This window comes from Doryrhamphus excisus, linkage group LG4 (genome assembly GCF_037039965.1).
Source record: "Doryrhamphus excisus strain RoL-2023G ecotype Guam linkage group LG4, RoL_Dexc_Guam_v1.1, whole genome shotgun sequence".
NCBI lineage: Eukaryota > Metazoa > Chordata > Actinopteri > Syngnathiformes > Syngnathidae > Doryrhamphus > Doryrhamphus excisus.
The window spans coordinates 11,733,210-11,754,405 of NC_136360.1; the positions used below are offsets into that span (position 1 = coordinate 11,733,210).

General features: G+C 44.3%; 4 protein-coding genes across 5 annotated transcripts; 3 read left to right on the top strand and 1 right to left on the bottom strand.

Moving 5' to 3' along the window:
• Window positions 1-687: 687 nt before the first annotated feature.
• On the top strand, window positions 688-4,265 carry phb2b (prohibitin 2b). The gene is made up of 10 exons (XM_058072431.2): window positions 688-812; window positions 1,520-1,652; window positions 1,725-1,809; window positions 1,885-1,964; window positions 2,048-2,232; window positions 2,309-2,438; window positions 2,849-2,952; window positions 3,032-3,109; window positions 3,188-3,267; window positions 3,971-4,265. The coding sequence occupies exons 1-10, from the start codon at window positions 792-794 to the stop codon at window positions 3,993-3,995; spliced, it is 921 nt and encodes a 306-aa protein (XP_057928414.2). The 5' UTR covers window positions 688-791; the 3' UTR covers window positions 3,996-4,265.
• Window positions 4,266-6,929: 2,664 nt separating this feature from the next.
• LOC131129191 (uncharacterized) lies at window positions 6,930-11,203 on the top strand. Of its 2 annotated transcripts, none has more exons than XM_058072438.2 (5): window positions 6,930-7,095; window positions 9,042-9,107; window positions 9,189-9,261; window positions 10,181-10,269; window positions 10,693-11,203. In XM_058072438.2, the coding sequence occupies exons 1-5, from the start codon at window positions 7,051-7,053 to the stop codon at window positions 10,729-10,731; spliced, it is 312 nt and encodes a 103-aa protein (XP_057928421.2). In that variant the 5' UTR covers window positions 6,930-7,050; the 3' UTR covers window positions 10,732-11,203. The 2 variants fall into 2 exon arrangements, with proteins under 2 accessions (XP_057928421.2, XP_057928422.2); XM_058072439.2 differs by having other exon boundaries at window positions 6,964-7,095; window positions 9,045-9,107.
• A 396-nt stretch (window positions 11,204-11,599) lies between these two features.
• lrrc40 (leucine rich repeat containing 40) lies at window positions 11,600-17,890 on the bottom strand. The gene is made up of 15 exons (XM_058072423.2): window positions 17,660-17,890; window positions 16,853-17,034; window positions 16,717-16,790; window positions 16,512-16,641; window positions 16,292-16,415; window positions 16,073-16,212; window positions 15,711-15,883; window positions 15,516-15,606; window positions 13,892-13,937; window positions 13,570-13,672; window positions 13,394-13,501; window positions 13,209-13,313; window positions 13,043-13,120; window positions 12,791-12,976; window positions 11,600-11,777 (listed from the first exon to the last, which is right to left on the bottom strand). The coding sequence occupies exons 1-15, from the start codon at window positions 17,802-17,804 to the stop codon at window positions 11,672-11,674; spliced, it is 1,791 nt and encodes a 596-aa protein (XP_057928406.2). The 5' UTR covers window positions 17,805-17,890; the 3' UTR covers window positions 11,600-11,671.
• Window positions 17,891-18,794: 904 nt separating this feature from the next.
• Window positions 18,795-19,611, top strand: smim24 (small integral membrane protein 24). The gene is made up of 3 exons (XM_078789897.1): window positions 18,795-18,953; window positions 19,095-19,224; window positions 19,311-19,611. The coding sequence occupies exons 1-3, from the start codon at window positions 18,830-18,832 to the stop codon at window positions 19,399-19,401; spliced, it is 345 nt and encodes a 114-aa protein (XP_078646023.1). The 5' UTR covers window positions 18,795-18,829; the 3' UTR covers window positions 19,402-19,611.
• Window positions 19,612-21,196: the final 1,585 nt, after the last annotated feature.

Consider the following 21,196-nt stretch of genomic DNA (forward strand, 5'->3'; position numbering starts at 1 on the left):
GGGCTTATGAATTATTGCCTCTGTGTTGGAGTCATTTCTGGTGAAGAAGACGGTCACTTTCCTACACCTTTGGCTTTGGGAAAGGGTCCTGACTGTTTGTGTGTATGTACCAAACGGCATTTCAGAGTACCCAACCTAGGGAGTCGGTTCATCAGAGGTGTGCTGGAGAGCATCCCAGCTGGTGATTTTATTGAGAAACTTCAATGCCCATGTGGGCAACATCAGTGTGACCTGAAAGGGCATGACCGGGAAGATTGGCCTCCCCAGTCTGAACCCGTGCAGTGTGATGTTCCTGGACTACTGTGCTGGCCGCAGTATGTCAATAACACACGTTTGAACTTAAGTGTGAGCTGCATCATATGTGCAGCTCGCACCAGGACACCGTAGGCCAGGGGTGTCAAACTCATGCCATGGAGGGCCGAGACACTACAGGTTTTCTTTCCAACCAGTTTCTCCAGCAGGTGATGTAATTGACTGCTCCTTCCCTCAAACCAAAGGAGGGTTAATCATTAAAATCACTGGCTGAGTTTGACACCCCTGCCCTAGGCCCTAGGATGCGGGTCTATGATTGACTTTGTAGTGGTATCGTCAGATGTTAGCCACAATGTCATACTATATATATATATATATATAATTTTTTTTTATGGCCTTTTTTTGTTGCTAATTTAAAAATACAGTTACGGTCAAGTAATACTGCATGAACGACTAATTGGACTACATGTCCCAACAGTCTTTGCGACCGTACCGGAAGTGGATGTTAGCGGTGTCGACCTTGTCTGACGCGGAGCAGCATGGCGAGCAAGGAGCCAAATGTAAGCTTTTGAAACGCTTAAGGCTTCAAATTGACATTTTATGTTACTGGGGGAGCTTTTAGTTATCTGAATTTGACATTCAACTCGTGTGAATCTTACAGACGCGCTCTAAAGTAAAGTTTAATTTCGGCGTCAGCTTTCGCTCGCTAGCTACCATGCGACTATGCTAACTATGCAATGCTAAACTTTTATCAGTCCTTATTATCAAGGTCATGGTTGTTTTTTTATCCCGTTAGAAGGGCATACTTCAACTATAGTGTATGCAGAGTAAATGTCAAGACAGAAGCTATTTAGTCGTTTCGTGACACGCAATGTGTTTCTAGGTGGTCTTAATGAAGTCTTTGGAAACGTACTCCCGGGTAATGGGTTGCATTTAAAATGTTAATTTGCCTGCAAGACACTTGGATTACAATGGTGCATATTAACGTTTGTTAGACCATTAGTTAGAAGTATCTCATGCGAATTTGAAAGTCATTATTTTAGCACCCAGAAAACGGGTGATGTAAGGTCACTACTGTAAATACTCAGAAAACGGGTGATGTAAGGTCACTACTGTAAATACTATAGAAAGACAGTATGTCACAGTGGTATGTTACCATGATATGCAACATTTTATTACGTATTGTCAATGTATGTGTAGTATGAACATATTATGAATAAAAGTATAATGAGGTGTAATGTTGAGTTAATTTATGTCACGTTGCAAGCGCTTGGTCCAGCACCTAAGGGACCTGGCAGGCCGCATGTCCTCATCTGGAGGCAGAGGCGCGGGGCTTGGACTCAAGCTGCTGCTGGGAGCCGGCGCTTTGGCTTATGGGATGAAGGAGGCCACATACACAGGTGACACAGGCGACACCAACAGCTGAGAGTTGATTTTGACAATGTTGTTAACTAAATACATTGCATCTGCAGTGGAGGGTGGTCACAGAGCAGTCGTCTTCAACAGGATTGGCGGGATGCAGATGGACACAGTCCTGGCTGAGGGGCTTCATTTCAGGTGAGAACAGCTGATGGACAGAGGGATCTGTATGTTAATGGAGCGATGTCCACTCAGCTTGTACCTGTGCTTTAGGATCCCATGGTTCCAGTACCCCATCATCTATGACATAAGAGCCAGACCCAGAAAGATATCCTCACTGACTGGCAGCAAAGGTAACATACATGCACGCTTAAAGTCAGGCCTTGATTGAGGCTCTCCAGCGTCCATCTATGTGACGGCATTGTCTGCCACGTAGACCTACAGATGGTGAACATCGCCGTGAGAGTCCTGTCCCGCCCGATGGCATCCAACCTGCCCATCATGTACCAAAGGTTGGGCAAGGACTATGACGAGAGAGTCCTGCCATCCATTGTCAATGAGGTCCTCAAATCGGTGGTGGCCAAGTTCAACGCCTCTCAACTCATCACGCAAAGAGCGCAGGTAATGTGCCGTTGGGTGCACACCCCACCCACCACCACAGCGTCTGCCACCCAGCTCACCTTGTGTGGTCCTCCAGGTGTCGCTGTTGGTGCGCAGGGAGCTTTTTGAGCGAGCCAAAGACTTTAACATCATCCTGGACGACGTGTCCATCACAGAGCTGAGCTTCAGCAGCCAGTACACGGCTGCCGTGGAGGCCAAGCAAGTGGGTAAGTCCGCCGTCTCTACGCCCACAAAATGACCTGCCAAGTCGCCATCATCAGCTGACCTTCTAGCTCTGATGCGGACACTTGTCAATACAGTTCTATTATCAAGATGTCCCTAGAGTCTGTGCAAAAAACATATATACACTATTCAAAATTGTCAAATGTAATTCCTGACTAATTTAATTAAGATTAAATGGTTAATTAATTAAAAAATTAAGTTAAAAAATGTGTATATAATGCACTAATTCACTTCTATATTAGATGGTTTATAAGTTATATAGAATTTAAAACAATTGTGTATTAAATAAAAAAAAATGTATAGACACATTTTTTTCCTATGTCTAGACTTCCTATTCCTAAACCCTATGGAAGCAGAGTCTGTGCTCTAACCTTTGACCTGTCTTACTCTCCAGCTCAACAAGAGGCACAGAGGGCACAATTTTACGTGGAGAAGGCCAAACAAGACCAGAGGCAGAAGATCATCCAGGCTGAAGGAGAAGCTGAGGCTGCCAGGATGGTATCTAACTGACATTTCATTTAGCCAATCTGTTTCTCGATGTGGTCACGGTGTTTAACCACGTGTCACTATGTCTCAGCTGGGCCAGGCCGTCACAAAGAATCCAGGTTATCTGAAGCTGAGGCGGATCAGAGCCGCTCAGACCATCGCTAAGACAGTCAGTCGCTCACTTTATCTGCTCTTTAAGACATTTGATTCAAGCTGATGATGACTACGATATATTGCTGTTCACCAGGTCTCGACGTCTCAGAACAAAGTTTACCTAAACGCAGACAGTTTGGTCCTGAACCTGCAGAACCAGGCGTTGTTTGAAAAGTGAGTTTACTTGTTTATTTTACACTTGTATTCATGTCCCACTGAACAACTCAGTAATGTGTTTATGAACACTCATTGTTTATATGTAAGGTCCTATGAAATGTTTTTTTTTCCTTTTTTTTTACATTTTGCGCCTACATTTACATTTGGGGCTTTTTGGGTTAGTAATATAAATGTCCATAAATGAAATACAAAAATCCTTACATTTATTGATGCAATGCATCAGTTGTTCCCAAACTTTTTACAGTTGCGTCAGACATTTGACCTGGGCCATTTTATCTTAATTGTGTGAATGTTGAAAGCACGAACGTTCCTCCTCCTGATGACATAGTTTCATTCACATTAGGTCAATTTCTATACAATTGTACACAATTTAAGTTTATGGATTGAAATAGTTGGTCAGTTGGCAAGCCATCACAATTAGTGTTACTATCAGAAGTGTTGTAGAATATGTCAGGATGCACCATGACCACAAGATGTCATTTAAACACATTGAAACATTGCCCATCGCATGTAAGAGCTAGAGAGAGTCATGTTATCTGTTTGACCAGACAACTTCCATCCGTTTTTTGGGGGATGGGGTATGCTGGAGCCTATCCCAGCTGACTTCAGGCAAATGTCACAGTGAGAAAATTGTGTTGATAGAGCTTTTGGCGTCTGCCTGCTGTTTTTTTGTATTGTTCAAGGCTGTGTTGTCTTTCAGCTTGTCTTTGGGCCACAAGAAGTGATGGAAGAGGACAGTCGTTGCCCCTCGTCTTTGTCATGGCAGACCTACGCTGACTCGTAGAGACCACATTGATGACTCGGGGCGGGTGAATTAATTAGTTTTTTGTTTATGAGATGTGTGAAGACTAAAACGGCGATCTCGTAGCACCAATCATTTGGCGCCATTTGACACCTCCTGATGTGACTCACTGAATGGTGTTATTTGTCCACTTTGTCTAAAGCTGAAGGGCCAAGTTAATGTGTCAGTTAATAAACTTGAAACTGAAAGTCCACATTCACTTCATGCATCAGCGCTCTTTGCCGTGATCATGACGTCACAGATTCATTAAGTCGTTCCACTGAGCTGCGTTGTGCAACAACGCGGCAGTTCCACATGCTGCCGCTTGAGGGAGCCAAAGATGTGCTATTTAAATGTGCTGGCTGCCGTGTTTCCATGGCAACATAGACGAGGTTCAGTGATGACGTCACAGGCTCACATACACTCATATACATTCTCTCGCTGAAGTAATCACAATCCTTTCCCCTAAAAACAATACACGCTAACATGTTTACTAATGAGCTTATTGGCATACCATTAGGTGTTTGTAATTATACCATAAATAGGGTACACAGCTAGCTCCAGCCATGTACTCTGGCGCCCCTAGCAGGTCACAGTTTGTAATTTCAGCTGCGGTTCATGTCCAAAAGTTGAACCCTTGTTTCCTTTCTCTTTTATGAACAAAGAATTTATATTTCAAAGAAACATCTGTTGACTTTTCTTTGTTTACTTTTTTGGTAACTGGCAACTTGCTACATGGATCCAGTTCTTCAGAAGTAACCAGAACATGATGAGCTTCACATGATGGCGCTCTGCAGACGAAGGCGCCTCCCCTAACTGTGGTGTACAGGCTGCTGCAGGTCCCTGACGCGGCTTGCAGGAATTTGTTCAACTTGTCGGAACGCGCACGCTCGTCTGCGAGCACGCTGTAGAACCACGTGTTTGATGTGCTCATTGACCTTGATTGCTGCCTGTGACCTTTGACTAGTCAATTTAATGAATTACATTCGTTTTTAAGAGTCATTCTTACACCTTTCAACGTTTTTCTGTGAAATGAAGTTCATGGGACTGCTTTTGTCCTTCGTGGTGGTGGTTCTGGCTTTTGAAAGTTAGGAGCAGTCACAATGGCGTTACAGTCAACATCACAGTTGCACTGTAAAATATTTCCCAAATGTTCAACAACTTTGTACATTCTAACATTTTGCACTTGGACATATTTCTCCCCACAAAGTTAATCACAGCTGTTTTTTTAATTTATAGTAGGTGAAAGGTCCACATTGTTCTGTATGAATGAACACATGGCTCAGTCCGGGTCCACTTTGCACTGATAGTCCAGTCCGGGCTTTCTGTGTTCTAGCTCTGCAGTACTTTTGTTTCTCCTCCTCCTCTTCTTTTTTTCCTCACTTTGCTCTAATTTTCCATTTTATCATTCTAACAGAGAAAATAAGCCACAATTTCCACACACTGGCTTATTTAAATACATAAGCCCAACTGACTAAAGATGAACCTTAACACCAACATGTGATGCAGTCACATCAATGACCTATATGAATTAATAATGGAGATGTCCTCATTGGATGGCAAGATAGATGAAGCTTCCAGTGGGCACCTTGACGTCACTTGTCAATCATCACCATGCAGTGTTTTTTTTTATTTTACATGTGCTGCCCCCTACTGGAGCATTTGACAGGCACAGTCACGCCGACAGAATTTAGACGCCGAGGTCACTGGACGCGTAGCCGAAACAACAGCACGTCTCCATGACGATTCCGTAGCTTACGTAGAGACCGGGAATAATGTATTATATTGTAAATATACGCGGACTTAATGTAAGTCTTGTTCTTTAATTCCCAATGTTTTATTTTAACGCGTAAAATCAAGCAAAGTTTGAAAAGAGCACGAACGTCAGCGCTACTTCCGGTCTTTACTTGCAACCGCGGGCTCTGCCCACTTTAATGTGACTTTTGTGGATGATTGACAGCTTCACTAGCCACTCACCGAGCGCAAAGCGTCAGCTTTACGTTCGCCTCAGTTGACCAGCCAATCAGCGAAGAGCTTGAAGCATCAAACGCCACACGGCCTCCTCGCGCCGCCATCTTGGTGAGGGACAAAGCGGCACCAGTCAGGTCTGTTGATGCAACTTGAAAACGCAAATGGTTGTTGTTAGTGCTTCATTGGCTCTTTTCGGTGACAAACACATCAGTCAGTCACATGATCGAGCTACTTTGACAGTTAAATATCAACTCACCTTGTTCTCCGTCGCCCCCCTCCTTCTGTCCTACTTTGCTCCCTCCCATAATCACCTCTTGTCACTCACTCTCTCTCTCACACACACACATACACACACACTCACACAAACAATTTCCCTCCTTTCACCCAAACACGTTTGTAAATTAACATGACAAAGTATGAGGAATACACAAGTTGTGCTGCAGGTTACACCACTTGAGCTGTACCGAGCAGTACTCTGTGAAACTACTGCAGGGATGCGCTGTGATTTGTTGTCAGGTGGAACTTTGCACTCACTGGGGGTGACCAACAAGTTGTGACAACACGCTATTCATTTACAAAGCAGCTACAGTTGAAACAAATTAGGGCATTTTGCATGAAGTATTCATGCAAACAAGGCAAACGTGCTCATTGAAGTCGTGAAGCAGTGTGTGCAATAAGAACATGATAGTGCGAACAAGTGGGATTAGTGCAAGTTGTGCAGATAAAGCGCGTGCATGTGTGTCACACATTAAAAGATTTAAATCGTGCGTGGGCATATTTGGCTTGATGTGCACAACAAGGGAGGCGCGTCCATTGTCTCCTTGCGGCCAATCACTGGCCGAGCAGTCTCAAAGCCCTTTCGACCAATCATGGAGAGCCTTGAGACACCTAGCCCCTCCCACCTGGCTATAAAAGCTTGGCAGCGCGCAGGGAGTATTCACAGCTTCCTTCTAGCTGCCACATCCATAAGAAAGAAACTAGTCATCCTCTGGGACGCTCATCTGTGGAACAGCAGTAGAAGCAGTAACATGGCGGACAGCAAAGTGGAGTGCAGCGCGGAGCTGAGCGCCAAGGTGAGACGCACTTTCATGCCCTAGAAGAACAAACAGTAACATTCCTGGAGCTGGAGGACACCGTCGTGCACACGCACGCATCAACGTGCAGCATCTTTTTCGGCACACATGCACGCGTGTTTTGGTTTGATGGATTTCTTGAAGGTTTTCACGTCCTGCTTGCAACGCGTGTGGGATTACCATTTATTCCCAGTAGTAATGACGACCATGATGAAGAGTGTGGTCATCGGGAGGAGGTCAGTGTCTTAACACAGTGCTCTTACGTGTGAATCGAGAGCGGATTTGGCGCTCAGAGCTACTTAAAGTGGGATCGAAGAAGGCTTTGTCTCTTCCCGCTTGTTGGCGGACAGACAAATGTCTCCTCCGATGTCTCATTTGTCCATTAAACGTGATTTTGAATACTCATCGGAGGGACGGTGGTGTTATGTCATGTAAAGGCCATCGTCGCGACCGGCTCTGCCCCCCGGCCGTCTGGCAGGAGCGTGGCCACCGGAACGAGGGCCCTGGGGGCGGGGGGGACGTGTTGGCGCCACCACGGATCTCGACGAAGCGGGAGCAGAGCCGTCACCCGGGAGACGAGTGCCGTGTGCGGAGTGTGTATGTGTGTAAGATGCATCAGACAGGAAGCAGCATCCTGTCTGTTGGTGGTGGGGGAGTGGGGGTGGGTCGCAGGAGATTTGATTGGGGTCGCTAAATACATTGAATGAATTTCTGCCATCTCGCTACTGGGCCACACGGGGGCGCTCTGCGTGCTGCACTACAACGGAGGAGCAGCAGCAAGGACTTATTAAACACATTAATAACTGCAATATTCATACTAATGGTAAACCAAATTGTGTTTAACTGACTGCACCATAATATTACGCCAAATTAAATAGGTTTGGTCATTATTCACTTTAAATCATTCCTCAGTCTGATGTCAAGTATGGTAAATTTAAATGTCTGGTTTAGTTTGTGTTGATTAGTAAACTGTTCAAATACAGTAACTCCCTTCTATACAACTGAAATTAGAAACGCACTGTTCCAACAACGCCACCCTGTGGACAAAAGGGTGCACTGCCGCTACTGTCAGAGGGCGAGACTAATGTCTGGTTAAAGAAATAATTAAACAATGTTTAAAAGCTAAATATTCCAGTTAAAAGTGATACTTTTCCATCTGAAGTGCAAAAATACACTAAACATTTTCATGACTATCTTCTAGGGATGAGTACAGGTACAGCTGACAGGTACAAGTGGTGGTGAGGTACAGCATTAAAAATATTAATTACTTTTAAATGAGTGAATTCTAATTACATGTACATGAGGGTGGGTTGCTGGAAGGTGTAGTTTGGGTGTGTCTGTATTTTTTTCCCTCCCTCAGTCTGCTCTGACAACATGGTGTCAGCTTTCAGCAGCCAGGGCCCAATGGGCGGGGCTTAGGATGATGTGGCCAATACCAGGCCTTGGTTTCCAAGCCCAACCTGTCCCCTAAAAAGGAAGCACGCTCTCCTCCTAATCCAGGAAGCACTTTGATCAAAATTGGATGAGGAACTAACACCGCCCAAACGTTTACATTAGTCACTCTCGTATGGCGGCTCAGACCATGTAAAAGACAACACGCATTAATATTTTACACAGCATTAGTCAACATGTGCTCTGTTATTGAAATACATTACGCATGCACTTAACGACTACTGATGGTAGCTGATTGATGCTACATTTATTTAATTAAAAAAATCATCAGTGGTCATTTGTGGGGGCTTGACAGACATCTAAGATTACTAAGCATACAGCAACACTTTAGCCGTAAACTTTAGCTTTACAGCAGGAGGCATGTCTAGCCAAGAGGTGTTTAGTGGACAACACAACCGTTTTTTAATTGGGGGCAAAGCATCTATTGGAGTGCAAGTGAAGATGTTGGACATTGTCCCCATGCAAATGTCCTCAGTGTGTGTGTCCTCTTTAAGGAGCTGAAGGAGAAGAAACTGGAGGAGGAGAAGAACGGAGACGACAACACCGCCAACGGAAAGACTGTGAGAACACCTCGTCTTCCTTGTGCTCTTCGTGGACTCTCTCTCAGCATGTGCGTTAATGTGTGTGTGTTGCCCTGTTAGGACGAGGAGAATGGCGAGCAGGACAACGAGGAAGAGGATGAAGTGGGAGAGGAGGAAGAGGACGATGGAGAAGGTAGGCGGCAAGACGAGGAAACATCCACAACAACTGTACAATCCAGACCCTGACGAGTGCAGTCCAAAACGACTCATTTATGACATGATTTCAAATATTCTGAGTTCACTCCCCAAGAAACATTCAGCTGTCTACATATCAGCTCCTTTTACACTTTAAATATTTACTTATTCTTAAGCAGTGACTCCCTCTTCAAAACAAGACCAATGGAAATAAAGCTGTCAAACTACGACCTCTGGCGGACAAGGGTGCGCACTGCTGCTATAAACGTTGCTGTCAGATGTATCAAACACTATAGCCTAGATTAGACCAACAAATTAAATATCTAAATTTCATGTGCCTCAGTAAAAAAAAATTACAGTCAACCTCAATGAAGCAACGAAATTGAAGTCCAATTTCAAATACTGACTGGCCACTTCATTAGGTACACAAGATACCGCCTGCTTTCCAGAGTTCACTGTCAAGTGAGAGGTCTTAATGTAAAAGTATGCTGTTTTTTTTTATATGTCCACCCTCGCATAGCTAAAATATCAGCAACCTCACAGCAAGTATAGTAACAAGTAGTTTTGTAAGTCACATTATCGCTGCTGGCAACATAAATCCAGATAAGGCATGACGGATAGATAAGTCTTTTATTGGATCACAATGAGATCTGTCTGCCTGCTGAGTGTTAGACAAACAGACACACACACACACACACACACAAAACAATTATGTTGCAAGAGAATTAAAAGTTATTCCTAAAGACTTGCTGTTCTGATACTTAATATGGGTCACAGACTTGGATAGTACACCAAGCGGCCACAAGGGGGAGTTCATGGTTTCTAGACTAATGCGACGTGCTGTCAAGAATGACTTAGTTAACCTTTTTTGTAATTAAATTAGCAAAATAGAGTACCGGTTTCGTGTGTTTACCCAGGTGAGGAGGACGACGATGAAGACGATGACCTCGTTGCACCTACAGGGAAGAGGACAGCAGAGGATGACGATGATGACGACGATGACGAGGTAAGGTGGAGGAGAGATGCTAACAGTTAGGAGCATCTTTACTGTTAATAAGACAAAATGAAAACATCATCATAAAGTCATGAAAATCCGAAGATGTGGAAGTGAACACAAACAAATCCACTTTAGTGAAAGTCAATTGAGAACAGACAGACAATGGCTAATTAACGAAAGATTAGCAAGCCAACAGTAGTAAATAGTTAGGAGTGGCCAAACTTTCCACAAAGGGCAGCATACTGAACAATTTAGTTATGTCATCTAAAATTTTAATTGCAAGCTAACCACCCAGATAAACACTTTAACAGCTAACATTTTTTTATTTTACAGCTTTGATGAGTTTGACAAACGACTGCGACTTGGAGTGCGTTAAAGGGGCGTGGCTTGTTGCATTCATGTACCCATCGGTGTGTTTGTGTTTCCCCGCAGGACGAAGTGGAGACCAAGAAGCAGAAGACGGACAAGTAGACGTGACGACACTTTCTAGCAAACCTCAGTCCTCCCTTCCAAACGTCAAAAAAAGAGAATTTGTTTGTATTTTTATTTACATTTTATATTTTTGTATATATTGTAAGGAGGTCGGCCATTCTGCAACAGTGATCCTTACGAGCATCAAGCGTTGCTCCGAGGACATTTTACACCCGGAATTGTCAGCGTCCACTTCCTGTGTAAAACATCTAGAAACACCTAAAAACATCTAGAAGCATCCGGCCGGTCCTTCCATTCGCGCGTGCGCGCACACACACATACGCCCATGCAGGGTGAACGGTGCATTTAGGTACACTGGGGGCGTTGCAGCACTTTGCTGCTTGTGTTTTCGTGCTAGTTTGTCGTAGATGAGCAGGATGTAGCGTTGTGTCCGTCATGGCCTAGTGGGAATGTTTTTATGTCTGTGTTACGTTGTTGGAAAATAAAGTCATTGGATTTTGTCGCTCTGTAAGCCTGTTGAATTATTCCATTAAGGATGAAGGTTCACCTGACATCCAAACTGAGCAATGTCCCTTGTGGTTGAGGATGGTAATACACGTTCTGCTTGTCTAATTCAAATGAAATTCACACTTTAGAGCAGTTTTACACTCCTCATGGTGAGAAACATTAGAACCCTCTTAAAGAGACAAGGGACTGATTTAAGACGCACAAGTCTCCTAGCAAGCGAGTCCTCCACTGTTCAAGTCTTGAAACATCTCTGCCCTAGATCAACTGATATTTTTGTAAATGGGCCAATTACAAAAAAAGGCCTGTTCACTCATTGTCTGCTTCTCACAGGAAGGGTGTGGCTACCAGGAAAAATAAGGCTGCCTCACCTGACAAAGAAAATAAAACCGTTGCACAATCATGATACAAAAAAAAGTGTCTTTAATGACTTAAGCAACAATCTGGCATGCAAATCAAGGCTCAGGGCCAGGGATCATGTGGGAATGCGACTACGCAGGTACTCCAGGATGGCATCAGTTCCTTTGGCCACAATGGCGGCTCGCGGTGTCCTGAAAGGATTTCCCTCCAGACTGAGAGACCTGGGAGACATGCACAGGCTTAGTTATCACTAGGGATCGACCGATATGGGTTTTTTTTCCGGCTGATACCGATTTTTTTCCATCACCCTTAGCCGATGGCCGATTTTGCTTGGGCCGATTATAACAAATATTCCAGGTCTCAAGTTTAAACAAATATTTATTGAAATGTAAACACTGATCACAGTGGGATTCAGGGTTCTTAAACACACATTTAAACGGCATTATCAACTTTAAAAGGAATAAATATTCAACCATGTGCAAAACAGTTCTGTCGTAGTTTAAGTTTTATCTTGCATCGATGTGATGACTGCTCCTCAACAGCTCCCTAATTCCAACGGTAGGCCCTTTTAAAGATGAAGCATTCAGCAGCATTCCTGGTTTTCAGACCCACAAACTATAAACTATATTGTAGCGTCGCTGGGAGCACTTCATGGTTCCCAGCGTGCTTTGCGACACCGTCGATGTAAATAGTTCGTCAGTTTGTAGTTTGCATAGTTGTTCATTCTTGGCCTGCTCAACTAGTGAGAGTGCTTTTATTCGTCTGTTGTGATGGTATGTGATGTTTTGGGATTTCTTGTTGTCACACCATGACTTAAAATGTTATTCTTAGCAGTCACCCAGTGAAATGTGAAGGGCTATGTATGGTGTAAAAAGCAAGCTTATTCTTTACTTGGCATTCATGTTACCTATTACAAAGCAGTTGGCAATATTTCAACTACGCCTAATTGTTAGAGGCTAATTAAAAGTTGAAAACGTACCCTTGTTATGATGTGGAGGCGAGTGCCTCGACTGCGTGTGTTGTAGGGTCCTCCGGCAACACATAGCTGCCCGGTGGATGCCTGTCTGTAAATCATGCGGCGGAAAAATATATCGGCGAACCCACGCGCATATCGGCCGATACCGATTCAAGTAAAGAACGCAAATATCGGCCCGATATATCGGCCGGCCGATGTATCGGTCGATCCTTAGTTATCACATGGGCAGAATGGATGTGGTTGCATGTGCACGCCTACCTGAGGCTCGTGCAAAGGCCCAGCTCAGGCGGCACACTGAGCAGGTCGTTGTTGGACAAGTCCAGTGTTGAAAGGCAGACCAGCTGGACCAGGCGGGTTGGATCCACACCTCCCACCTGATTGTTGGACAGCAGGATAGTTTCCAGGGAAACCATGTTATACAGGACCTCCGGGAAGGACTTGAACCTGCGATCACAAATTGTTGAGTCTTCTTCCTTGAGAGATGAGAGACATGAGAAGGCTGCTGCCTACTTGTTGTAGCTGAGGATGATGGAGTGTAGCTTAGTCACATTCTTCAGCTCGGTTGGTAACTCACTCAGCTGGTTGTTCCTGGAAATCATTTTACATTAAATCCGTCACATATCCAGTTTGATCTGTGCTCAATACCAAAGTGTGTGTGTGGTGTGTGTGTTTGTGCCTGAGGTCGAGGTGCACAAGCTGCTGCAGCCTGCAGACATAATTGCAGCAGGTGAGTCGATTGAAAGATAGATTGAGCTCCGTCAATGTCTGCATCTCAGCCAGCCTGCACGCGCAAAACACACAGTCGCAGTCCATCAGAACTTTGGTCGAAGACACGGCAGACCCGCCCACTCGCTTGCCCACCTTGGCGGTACGGAGGTCAGCTGGTTCTTGCTGAAGTTGACGGATGTGATGCCGTGACCTGCTGCGGCCTCAAAGAGCTCATCCGGAATGCTGTCGGCTTTCTTGTCACTGAGCATGAACACGGGTGCCTGTTTGGTTGTGTTGGTTTTCCCGGGATACCAGCATGCCTCACTCACCTGTACACCAGCGACTTGAGAGTTTTGATGTTGTGTATGTTGATGGTGGCCTCACTGGGCAGTGTCATGGCAGTCGTCCTGTCAGCAGCACTATCAGGCTCCTCTAAAAGATACACACACACATACACTTAGCGGGCTAGCAGTAGCCAACATGAGTGCACACTAGTTCAGACTAGGGCTGTGTCTCAAGTTGCACTTTCTTATTACCTCCTTATTAAATATGAATTGCAATCATTCGAATTAGTCCCCCCCTCCCCAAGCAGGCTTGAAACGAGAAAAGTGTCCACTCGCGGCACTCCATCCATCAATAGCAAGAGCGTACCTTTAATTCTTCCTCTCAGAAATTTCAGAAGCTCATTGGTTCCTTTCTGTGGTGAAGACAGAGAAGGGCACTTGAACAGGACAGCGTGGCTTTCATTCATTAGAAATTGATAACATCTGCTTCCATTTGTTATCAGTTTTCCACTCACTGGTCTGCCCATGTAAATAAAAGCATGCATTTCCATAACATGACTGTGTCACAACTAAAACAAAACTGCTGCACCTGTGGCCATTGGTGTGAAAAAGTGTTAACATCATCCTGATTTCCCATTTTATTGCATGTTTGTCATAATTAAATATTTCAGATTATCGAACAAATTTAAATATTAGTCAATGACAACACTGAAAAACAAAATGCATTATTGAATGAAAAAAGTCCAAACCAACATTGCCTGTTTGAAAAAGTGATTGCCCCCTGAACTTAATAACTGGTTGTTTAGTGTGTTTTGGATCATTGTCCTGCGGTAGAACACAAGTTGGTTGAGGTCACCAACAGATAGCCGGACATTCTCCTTCAGAATTTTTTGGTAGACAGCAAAATTCATGGTTCCATTTATCATAGCAAGTCTTCCATGTTCTGAAGCAGCAAAACAACCCCAAACCATCACACTACCACCACCATATTTTACTGTTGGTATGATGTTCTTTTTCTGAAATGCGGCATTACTTTTACACCAGATATAATGGGACACACACCTTCCAAAAATGTCAACTTTTGTCTTGCCAGATCTCAGAGTATTTTCACAAAGGTCTTGGGGATCATCAAAATGTTTTCTGGCAAAATTGTTTTTGTTCTGCAGTGGTTTCCGTCTTGTAATGCAGGCCGTTTTTGCCCAGTGTCGTAATTATGGTGGAGTGATGACCACTGACTGACCTTAACAGAGTTCTTTGGCTGTTGCTGTGAAGTCTTTTGTGACCTCTTGGATGAAGTCTTGGGGTTTCATGTTTTCGCCATTTGTGGATAATAGCTAAATGGCTCTCACTGTGGTTTGCTGGTGTCCCAAAGCTGTAGAAATTGTTTTCTAACCTTTTCCAGAATGATAGATCTCAATGTCAAGTTTTGTTTTTCACACAGGGCCATGTACTGTAGGTTTCATCTTTTATTTATCCCTTAAAAATAAGTTTCATTTAAAATTGTTGTGTTGATTTGTGTTGTCAGTGACTAATACCTTAAATTAGTTTGATGATCTGAAACATTTAAGTGTGACAAACATGCAAAAAACATTTTCACACCACTGTATGTGGAGTGTGGCATATGTTCCATGGCAGAGCCCATTTCACACCCACCCAAAGTATGACACATTTGGCTAGTGTGAGCACAATGATCCACATGTGGGCGCGGCATGCTTCCCGCACTCTGGCACCATTGGAAGAGGAGGGCAGGGCATGAGACAATTCCATGCATATGTGCGCAATACAGCCAAGTCATAAAATGACTATATTGCAATTTAATACAAGTTGTGGGTTATTAATGATAACATACACAATTCACAATATAAATAACATACTACTAATAATAAGGAACCGTCAAAATAATCCAAAAGTCAAGGTCAAAGCACGCATGCTCACCTCCGACTATATTCACATACGCAATAAAGACATGTCTCTACTCTAAGGTCACCTACTGTCAGCAGCTCCCTCCTGATCCCACGCAGAGGATTCCCTTCCAAAAGCAGAGTCTTCAAGTCAGGCAGCAGGCTGAGTGATGCTGGAAGGCTAACAAGTCAAAGACAGGGTTTCACGTCTCATGCATGGAACCAAACACTGATGAAAAAACAAAATAAAGACGGGAGTCGACAGAGTGGAGTTTGTGACCTTACATGCCGATGTCGTTGTTGGTGAGGTCAAGGCGTGTGAGCGTGCTCAATGTAGCCACCTGCTCAGGCAGCACCTTGATCTTGTTGTCTCGCAGCTCCAGCAGAGAGATGACGCACAAGCTGGCCAGATGCTCTGCCTCCAGCCTCTCGATCTGGTTGTTGCCGACATACAGCTCCTGCACAGGCACACTCTTTAACATACTATGCTTGTTTTTATTACGCCAATCTCCAATCTTTTAGCCCAAATGCAAACCAGACGGGTGAGAGCTAATGCTAAGCAAGTTAGATGATATGCCTAGGCTACAAATGGTACAGGTCGCAGACTAAATATACACATAGGAATCCCACCCTGGCTTTGGTCTTACCTTGAGAGCAGGAGCAGGAAGCAGCGGGAGGAAGCGGAGCTTGTTGTGTCGGAGGTACAGCTGCTCCAGAGCGAGCATCTTGGATAGACCGGCGGGAATGTCGCTCAGCAGATTGTTGCTGCAGTCCAGAAGCTTCACATCTGTGCAATCAAATCAAGAGCAAAATAGAGTTCATCTGGTTCCTAAACAACCTAATGAGGTGCCGTGGAGCGATCATACTGGTGAGCTGTGCCAGGCTGTCGGGCAGACAAGTGAGCTTGTTGTGACACAGGTGGAGCTTCTGCAGACAGCTGAGGCGACCCAGGCTGGAGGGGAGCTCCATCAACTGGTTATTGGACACGTCCTGCAACCAATGACAATGTGAGTCACATCCATGTTTGGACAGGACCGCTTACATGTCCCACAATGTGAAGCTGTGCAGTAAACGTGGGCTCCCTACCAGATCAGTCAGCGCCTCCAGCTGTCCCAGCTCCTCTGGCAAGACCTCCAGTTGGTTCTGCTGCAGCGTGAGGCTTCTGAGGTTCTTCAGAGAGAACACCTCCATTGGCAGCAACGTCAGCTGGTTGTGACTGCTCATACACCAATTCAGCAAGAACATGCTTGATCAGCACTGCATCCCAGAGGGACTTGATGTCCAACTGTACCTGAGCCGCAGCTGCTGCAGCTCCTGCAGCTCTCCCAAAGCGCTCGGTAACATCTTCAGCTGGTTGTCATGTAGCTGCAGGAGCAATGTTACACATTATAGTCTTATTTAACTTGGCCGAGTCTGGTTTCACGTACATCCAGAGTGGAAAGAGCGGGCAGCAGTCTGATGTCCTCAGACAAGGAGGTCAGCTGGTTGGACGACAGCAGCAGCTTGGTGAGATCCGTCTGCTCCCACCAGCGCTCCGAGGCTCCAAAGGAGAGGTTCTGTTTGGCTTCCTCCGGCGTGTCCAGGTTGAGACGAAACACATTCGCTGGCACTGACGGTGCAAATAACTCAAACTTCAATTTAATAATAATACAGGTGATTATTTCAATTCCTTCTGGAGTCATAGGTTGTGTGTCAGGCCAAGTAGAAAATGTGAACGCTTGTAAGAAAAAAAAAGTGATATGTACCAGTCAAGTGCGTTAGAGTGGGGGTAAAAGCTGGAATGGTCCCTGTGGCTTTTGTTAAGTTTACATAAATGTTAAGATAATATAAATATTTCTGTGAAAGTAGAACAATAAGGTTGGTTGCTGCCTTGAGACACCTACACTCACTTTGTAAGAATGCAAAATGTGTCATGTGTAACCTGTTGGAAGGAAACTAAAATAGTTGGGGGTCATTAATAAGCCTGTCTTTTGAAAAAGAACAACACTATCACAAACCACAGCAAAACAATTTAAGGATCGACGCCCTGGTGCCAGTATATGACTAAGGACAACTACTAGCACAGTTGCCCAGTGACGTAACTATAGCTTTGCTTTAAAGAAACAGACCGAACGACACCCTGAGGAAAACAATTGGCCCCGTTTATTCCACTTCTGAACGCAACAATTGAGCCATTAGATTTATTTATGTCATATTACTGATCTTATGGACGTCAGTGGTGTGAATGAAAGTACCTTCTGTCAGCCCTCGGCCTGACAGGTTGAGTTGTCCGCTCTTGCGGGCCGTTTTGAGGAGACCACAAGGGACCGCTGGTTCGCTTGTTGGCGCCCTGAATCCCCGCAGAGAGTCCATTGGCTCCTTTCCTCTCAAACGAGACATTTTCTAGGAGTCTATCATCAAACAGTCCTCTGCCATGGGCTGTGTTTACCGACTGCACACACACACACGCACAGAAACTTCACTTCCGCCCGCCACGAGCTGCAAAACGGATCACTTCCGCATTCTTTAACAATAAAAGCGCTTGACATGTGTATACGGCAATGCTGTATTGTAACCCACGTGTGTGTCAATGGAGGGCCGAGATACTGCAGGATTTCTATCCAGACTGCTATTTAATTGATGTTCACGCAGGTATTTTGTCACACATACAGTGTACATATGATATCATATGATTAACAGTAGTTCAACTGTGGGAATGTGTCCAGACTTTTTTTAACTAAACCTTATGTCTTGTGAGAAGATTTTCGGCTTCTGCAAGCACACCAGGACCTGTGAAAATCTGATATTTCACCCCCCAAACTCACCAGTAGTAGTAATTTACAGAAAAAAACAGCTTCTGCCAGCAGAAGGCTGTCGCTATCAGCAACCTGAAATACGAATAATTCCACAAGGTGAGACTTCTGAGTGGTTAGCGCGTAGGCTTCAAAGCTAGGAGACTGGGGTTTGATTCCACTCTCGGCCATCTCTGTGTGGAGTTTGCATGTTCTCTCCGGCTTCCTCCCACATTCCAAAAACATGTTGGGTTAATTGGCGGCTCCACATTGTGCATACTAGGTATGAATGTGAGTGTGAGGATCCAGCACCCTTGCGGCCCTCGTGAGGAATGAATGAATGAATGAATGAGTGATGAAAATGACTACAGCCATTGACTTGTGTAAACACTTATTTGCATGGGGATGCGAGGGTCCATTCAACACTGCTTGCAACTACTGTTTTTTTGTTCACTAACGACAGGTTTTCTTGTTTTATCTTTTGTCTAAAATGCATGCACTTTAGTCTTTATCATGCTGACGTATAGCATTAATGACAGTGACAAGCTGTTCTTTGCTAATAAGTAACACAGCTGCAGATGATACACACCCAGATTGGCTGCAATAACATATCTGAACTTTGACCACTGCAGAATGTTTCCGTCGGCTTGTGAGGATTCCGCTGTGGGAACAAGTCGGTGGGAGCCATTCAGGATGATCGTGGCTTTTCTTGTCTTGTGTGTACTGCACGGTGCAGCCAAGTGCTCAGCTCATAAAGGTAAATGCCTGCATGTTTTGACCGGATTCAGAAACAACAACCAAAAAAAATGATGCATTGTGCAGTCAACACGGCTCACTTCATGGATGGCTGACGATGACTGTATGCCATGAGAGCACTCACGTCATGTTTGTGTGTCAGGTGCGCGTGCAGCCACAGGCTCTCAGTCAGTGACGCTGCAGCCTTGGTTGACGGGCCTGACAGCCGTGGTGGTCTTCCTCTTCATTGTCTTCATCCTTCTCATCATTAAACGACTGCTCAAGAAGAACAGGTCTCTCTCACACACACGGTAATTTTCTCCACTCTAGGCCTCCCAAAGGGAAGGACTAACCTGTATGTTGTTGGCTTGCGTCACAGGCCAGAGGAAAATGAGCAGGAGGACATGTTTGGATATGAGAACAAGGTTGTGGAGATGGACGACGATGATATGAAAGAAACCCACTTTTAGGACCTGTTGTTGTGACCTGACTGATATTACATCTCATCATTGCTGAGACTTTTATTGTGACGAGCTTTAATTTATAAACAATTCATGCTGATTAATATGTCACCCTCATGTCTGGCCTGTCTGTCATGAACTGCACTATACAGTACATAGAGTGATCCTGGAAAGTATTGACAGCATTTTGTGGTGTGACAGCCTAATTCCAACATGGATTACATTTATTTCCTCAAAATTCAAACCCTGTCATGACAACATGAACATATTTTCTTTGGTAGTTTTTGCCAGAACTTAGACATCACATGTTAATAAGTATTCCCAGCCTGTTTCTACTCAACATTCTTGAGATGTTTCTACAGCTTAATAGGAGTCCACCTGGAGTAAACTCAGTTGCCTGGACATGATTTGAAAAGGGACACATCTGTCAAAGGTGTATTGGATTAAATTGGACATGGTGAAATGCTCAGAAAAGGGGATCCTTGGTCTGAGCCGTTTGACTGTCGTGACCATCACAGAGCATAAAGCTGCTGCTATGAAATAGACAGTGAGAACTAAGCGGCGTATCGGTGTAAGACTGCTGGTGCTTTGGCAGGAAAATCAGAGTCCTGATAAGACTGTCTCGCCCTCCCTTCCAGTGTGCAACACAAACAAGGAAGGACTGTTCTCTCTTTTGTTTCAATTAATTCTTGAATATAATCTTTGTATATTCTATGTCCTTTGTGTATTCTTTGTACAATATCAGCGATCAACTTACAACGTGCTGTACGAATGAAACTCATTCGTGCACCGAGGACCTTTTGTATTGAGCATTGAATACTTTGTAGCCTATACATTTCATTTCTTTTGACATTTTTAATCCATTTGTAAATATTCCCAAACTGTGTTATGTGTATAATTTTGAAAATTGAATCAATTTTGGAGTAAGGCAATAGTATAACAAAATATGTCAAAAAGTGAAGTACTGTTAATACACTACACTACAGCCATGACCATAAATACTGACATCTCTGATGATTGTACGTACCACTTAAGGACATGGAAGATAAATACGTATACCTATTAATGGACGATTTAGGAAATGTCTAATATATATGACATGAAGAATAGTGGGGGTGGGGGCAGAGGAGACGGGCGTGTTCAATATTTCTGGTTAAAGCCCTGTAGTGGTTTGTGGCACACATTAACTGCCTCATGTGTTCTCTTATTGTGAAAATGGTTATGCAAAAACAAAAGGAATGGAGGGATGAGAAAAGAAATACAGTGATATAATGATTTCCTACTCAGTGTGGTCCAGCAGGACTCAACCTCAAGACGCATACACCAAGTGTATGTATGTCTTATTGTCGCTGCCCCTGTATTGTTTAACATCATCTCTGTGATTGGCTGGTTGTTTAGACCTCTGGAGGTGGGATAATTAGCTGAGGGGGCGGGAGAATGGCGCTGATTGACTGGTCTGCTTCATTTAGCAACATGTTCTTTTTTGCGTTCAAAACAGGCCGCACGCAGAAGGGATGAATGTGTGTGTTGATAGTTGTGTGTTTGATGATTTGGACTTTGTGAGGCCAGAGTATTAAATCCGTTGAAGTGTTCTCATGTGGGATAAGTATATTTTTAAGCCGGTCACAAATTGACCACAGGGCCACACTTTGGACACCACTAGTGACTCTGAAGGGTCAAAATAGAGGAATTACTGTGGCTCATTCATGTGTGTGTGTGTGTAAAGAGAGCTATAAGAAGCATTTGATGAAGACCCAAATCCTTCACTTCTCAGCGACTGCCCCCTTAGTGGAATCCAGAAAAG